The sequence below is a fragment of the Drosophila innubila genome, assembly GCF_004354385.1.
Source record: "Drosophila innubila isolate TH190305 chromosome 3R unlocalized genomic scaffold, UK_Dinn_1.0 2_E_3R, whole genome shotgun sequence".
In the NCBI taxonomy this organism is placed as follows: domain Eukaryota; kingdom Metazoa; phylum Arthropoda; class Insecta; order Diptera; family Drosophilidae; genus Drosophila; species Drosophila innubila.
The window spans coordinates 18,521,976-18,527,801 of NW_022995380.1; the positions used below are offsets into that span (position 1 = coordinate 18,521,976).

Consider the following 5,826-nt stretch of genomic DNA (forward strand, 5'->3'; position numbering starts at 1 on the left):
TTTTGTATTTTTCTTTTCACAAAATTTGGTCACACTGAAAATGTGCTGCAGTTGCTAAAAAAAGTATTATTTTTTTGAAGTTTTTTTTTTCTGTTCCGTGTTGTAACAATTAAACCAAAAGCAAGGAAATTTTTAATTTGATTGCTCACACAAATTGACCACCAGCACAATTGCCAAAATGGATTGCAATCTGGGCAGCGAAATTGGTCAAAAGATGCGCGTAAGTTTTCCACATTATTGTTTTGCGAAAAATCAATGCACTCGTAATCAACACAATTTCACAATTAATTTATTTAATTCTATTGGATGAACAGAGCGCCGTGAAGGCGAAACTGCTGGAATTAGGCACAGGCGGCTCTGCCGGCTTCATTGACGACGAGCTTCCCGACTACGTGATGGTCATGGTGGCCAACAAACGCACCAAACAGCAGATGAACGCCGAACTGAATCTCTTCCTGGGCGATCAGACGGATCTGTTTGTCACCTGGCTGCACGAAGTGCTACAAAAGTTGCAGGAGGTCACGTTGCCGGCGCCAAGTGGTGAGTGCACATCATCAAATCCCTAAACATATGTTTATTTCAATAAAATTTGTAGCAGCCAGCAAGAAGCGAAAGTCACGTCAATCCGAAGCGCCCAAAGCAAAGGACAAGGATAAAGATAAGGATAAGGACAAGAAGAGCAAAGACAAAAGAGACAAAAGGGTGCACAGAAAGTCCGGTGATGAAGTGATGCACTCAGAGGCGACGACAAGATCGGTAGACACTTTGCCGGCAATTAGTTCCATTACGGATGTCTTCGCCGAGGAGCTGCTGGAGAAAGCCAAAAAGACGCTCGATGTGGACACCAGTCTAAAGGATGAGCTCATTCTTAAGAAAAAGAAACGCAAATCAACTAATGATGTGGATCCGCCTGCTGCAGAGGAGGCTCCCAAGGATGCGGACTTGCCAGCCACGTCCGAGATTAGCTCCACAACCACCAGTGGCAATCGCGAAAAGGATATGGCCGAGTTGGCCGAAATACAGCGAAAAATCTACGCTGCCAAGCAGCATTTACGCCAGATTGGCGAACTGGATGATGACAGTGATGCGGATGCGGATGAGCATGTAGCTGAGGATGAGGATGTGGACGAACAGCATGTGGAGGACGTGCTTAGTCTTAACGAGCCAGATGAATCTGTTGGCCATAGCTCAACGCCAAAAGCAGCAGCAGCATCTGACAACTGTAATCTGAGCACACGCAAAGCCAAAAGTCCCATTGTGTTCAATAGGACACCCGAACTGGAGGTAGCTAGAGAAAAACCAAAACCAAAGCCACTGGTCCCACATGAACTGATCATAGATGAGCGCACGGAGCGTCGATCAGTTCATGAGCGTCTAGGCAGCAAGCCGCAACCGCCGGCACAACAACAACAACTACAGCAGCAACAGTCACAAACACCGCCGGATCCGCAGCGTCCACAGCGCGTGCAAAAGGAGCTGGAACTGTACGTTCCGGCGCATCGACGTCGCAGCGAGCAGCAGCACGAGGAGAATAAGAAGAAGGAGGTGGAACGTGAACGGGAACGGGAACGGGAACGTGGCAGGGAACGCAGTCAACGCAATGCCAGCGATAGTCAGCCTAGTCGCCGGCGGGAACGAGAGCGAGAAAGAGAGCGAGAGACGCTGCGCAGTCGCCGCACGCCAAGTCGCAGTCGCAGTCCAGAGAACAACTACAAGCATCGCATTGGATCGCGTGTTATTGTGGCGGTAAATAAGCCGCCAGTGCCATCGGATGACGAAGATATTCTGGATAAGCCAGTCAATTCGGTAATTAAGATCAAACCAAGGCCAACGGTTTCACCCCGTCGACAGGCCTGCAAGAATCTTCTGCTGCGTGCCGTTGCCGATGCCCAACGATCCACGATTTTGGCCAAGGCACCAGCTCCGCCAGTGGCTGTGCCGTCAAAGCAGCGAATGAGAAGCGACGAGCCGGAGATTATAAGCTCCACGCTGGGCAAACGCCGCTCAAATGCGCCAACAGCTGGTAATGGAGCTGGCAAGGAGTTGTTCCGCCGTAGCAGACGTGAATTAGTTGTTAATGTGCTGCATCGGGATGGCAAACGGGCGCGACGATCGGGCGAACCGCCTGTTGAAGCTAAACTGCTGCCAAAGATACACAATGCAGCTGAGGACGAGGATGAGGAAGAGGAGGAGGAGGAGGAGTATGTGCCCAGTTTGTCCGTTAGCGACTATGTGACATATGTGCCACAGCTGGCGCAGAATGTGGACATGGACATTGATATGCATGTGGAGCAGAAAGCTATCATCTCGGGCGCTGGCTCCTCTGGTGTATCCAAGACTCAGTTTGTGGTCACGCTGAATGGCGACAATTCGCTGGGCAATGCCGCCGCCTATCGCAAGCGTTCCCGCAAACGCACCCCCTCACCGCAAGTGTCCTCAACCAGTTCGACAACCGCTCAGCTCCTGAATGCTGAGCCCAGCTCAACGACCTGCTCCTCCTCTACCAATACTAATAATAGACGCAATAAATCGAAACGGGCGCGCAGCTCATCCCGCTCCTCGCCATCCACGTCAAGCAATACGCCGCCGCCGCCGCCAAAACCATCGCGTAGTCTCCATCGCAGCGAGGTGCTGCGCCAGACGCAGGAGATCAAGAAGATAATTATCAAGAACGATGCCGATGATGATGACGATGATGAGCAGCTGCACGGAGTAATGCATAAGCGAGTGTCTAGTAGAAAGCGACTGAGTAGCAGCTCCAACAACATGGCCGCTTCTTCGTCCTCCTCCAATGACGTCAAGATGGACACTAAAGTGCAGCTGGAGGAAGCAAATCGCTCGACCACGCCACCACTGCCTCCAAAGCATCTGGATAAACGCGATATTGACAATGAAAAGCCAACAATAGCCTCAGTTGTGGCAACAACGGGAACTGCAGAGGCGCCAGCTAAAACCAAGCACACTCCCATACGCTTCAAGCTGAAGCCGGAGGAGGAGCCAATGTCCCAATCACAGCTTCAGTCACAGTCACAGCTCCAGTCGCAGTTGCAGTCACAAAAGAAACGCCGCTCCGGCAGCAAAGAGCGTGACTCATCCACGGAGCGACGCCGAATCTCGATACGCACTGCAGAGGACAGGAAATACGATAATCTTCCGGCATGTAAGTATACCCAGACAAATGGCATATTTATTTGGAAATTTATTGTTACCAAGGCAGCAAAAGCAAAACACCTTCGTTCTATTCAATATAAATAAATATTTATACCCGTTAGTTAAAAAATAAGTAAAAAGTAATATTGTGTTCGTTGGAAATATAGGGAGAAATATATATATTCTTGTTCAGCATCAACAGCCGAGTCGATGTAGCCATGTGTGTCTGTCCGTTTGTCCGTCTGTCTGTCTGTCCGTATGAACAAAAGGATCTCAGAGACTATAAGAGATAGAGCAACCAAATTTGGCACACGATTTCTATATACCCCACGCAGATTCAGTTTGTTTCAAATTAAAGCCACGTCCCGCTTTTTGTTATAATAAGTTTTTTTGTGGTAATTAACGTTATCTATTAGTATTATCTATTATTTCACTGAATCGCATCAAGATCGGACAAGTGGAACGGCAGTTATGGCGATTTAATGTTTTCAAAGTAATACAAGTAATTTCTTTAAAGTACTTTTATGTATATTGAAATCAGTAACGGGTATCCTATGGTCGGTATCTCGACTATAGCCTTTCCGACTAGTTTTATTTCAATTTTTTAACCGATTCTTTAAAAATATCATTTATTATTTAATGAATTCCCAATTCAAATCAACTAATTATAAATAAATATTTTTATTTTAATTTTTTAACCGCTTCTTTTAAAATATTTATTAATTATTAAACGAAGTCTCAAATCAAATGAACTAATTATAAAACAAGTTTTATTTAAAATTTTTCTGGATTTTTAAACCGCTAAAAAATTTAAATAAAAAGTTTCTCTATTTTTCAAAATTTGATTTATTATTTAATGACTTTTATTAGCAGTCTCAAATCATGAAGTAAATAATTTCCTGTCTTTTATACACAATTTAAATTTAGATTAACTAATAACTCTAAATTCTATTCTAGTGAGTGCAGTTGCCGTCGACTCTACAGTTCTGAAGGTGACAAAGCCAAAGGAGCGCTGCAAATATCATCCGAATTGCAGTAAACAATTCTGTGAATACTATCATCCATCGGCGCCTTGCAAGTCGTTTCCCAATTGCAAATTTGCCGACAAATGTATGTACTCGCATCCCAAATGCAAGTTTGATTTGGCCTGCATCAGCATTGATTGCAACTTCGCACATAGCGCTAATCGTGATCTGAGTCACGTGCAATTGTCGGCGCCGCCACTATGTAAGTAATTTGAACAGTACTTGAAGTAATTGGGTATGAAAGTAATTGAATTGTTTATTTATATATTTGATTAGCCTCACATGTGATACCTGTGCAGAATTATAAATCGATATCGGCGCCGACAACAGCGACAACGGCAACAACAATGTGCAAATATTATCCCAATTGCTCAAAGGTCGGATGCACGTTCTATCATCCGAAACCGTGTCGTTATGGCAAGAATTGCATTAATAAGCTGGAGTGCATATTTTATCATCCGGAAATGCAAAGCAAATTCAAATGGGTCGCTTCAATGGGCTAATGAGAAATGCTTTCTCGTTTTCTTTAGCATTTATTATTTAGCGAATTGCATATGATGATCCTATTTATATATTCAACAACAACAACAAAAACCTACAACCTACAACTATTCACAACATTTTTATCACTATATGCAAACCGAGTTTTGCATTTTGTTTACAACAATTTGCCAATTTAATTTGCTTACAAATTACATATTTAATGTTTTATACTCCTAGGCATTAGCTGATGAAAACACACAAAACAACACAATATTATAAACTGTTGTCAATAGATTTGTTGCATTAATATAAACAAAAAAAAAAAAAAAAACACAAAAAACATAAAATCATCCTCGTATACATTTTAAAGTGTAATCGTCATTAATAAGTCAGTGAATAAATTTAGCAAATAGCTTGCTACGAATTGGATACCTAAATTTGTTTCATTTGTACAATTTATCGAAGTATTTGATAAAAGAACCGCAATTAGATAAGAAACTTATAAAGCAATTGAATTATCGTTATTGTATTCCATTAAACTTCAACACATTTATAATCGCACTTATGCCTAAAACAAACTATCCCAAAAGTCGCTAATAAAATATTAACATCCAACCGATTTCTATTGGTTGACAATCGATTTAATAAACTCGATTAATCGTCAAAAAATCGAGTTATAGTTTAAAATCGTTTCCACAAAAAAAGAGTTGTCAATATTTTGATGTATTTTAACATCACTAACTTCTGTTTTTTTAAATAACACATTTTTGATTGATCAATTGTCCTCCATAAAGTACATTTTTAATGATTTTTTATTATTATAATATATTTTTATTTTTGTTTTTGAAAATGTCGAAATATTCAATATATATAGTACAGTCTCTTAAGTTTATGCTTAAAAAATGTAGAGCAAAACATTTGATTTACTTAACCCTAAAGTACACTTAGTTCTCATGCTTGATGTATAAGGCCACATTAGCTGTTAGAAGTACATATAGCAATATACTATATGTTATGTAGGATTTTATATATATTTATATAGGATTTTGTTTAGCTCAGCTAATTTAGTTTTAAAAAGGCATACAAATCTATTTACAAAATACTCGTAAATTATATTTAAGGGTTTCCTCTTGGAATGTGCCGAATTCTTTTTGCTGTTATCATTTTC

At 41.5% G+C, this 5,826-nt stretch overlaps 1 protein-coding gene across 2 annotated transcripts; it reads left to right on the forward strand.

The window, feature by feature from the left end:
- The first annotated feature begins 26 nt into the window (after positions 1-26).
- Positions 27-5,087, forward strand: LOC117792360 (zinc finger CCCH domain-containing protein 14). 2 transcript variants are annotated; one of them, XM_034632471.1, is made up of 5 exons: positions 27-220; positions 315-540; positions 599-3,160; positions 4,108-4,377; positions 4,452-5,087. In XM_034632471.1, exons 1-5 carry the CDS (start codon positions 179-181, stop codon positions 4,676-4,678), a joined length of 3,327 nt encoding a protein of 1,108 aa, XP_034488362.1. In that variant the 5' UTR covers positions 27-178; the 3' UTR covers positions 4,679-5,087. The 2 variants fall into 2 exon arrangements, with proteins under 2 accessions (XP_034488362.1, XP_034488361.1); XM_034632470.1 differs by having other exon boundaries at positions 32-220; positions 596-3,160.
- Positions 5,088-5,826: the final 739 nt, after the last annotated feature.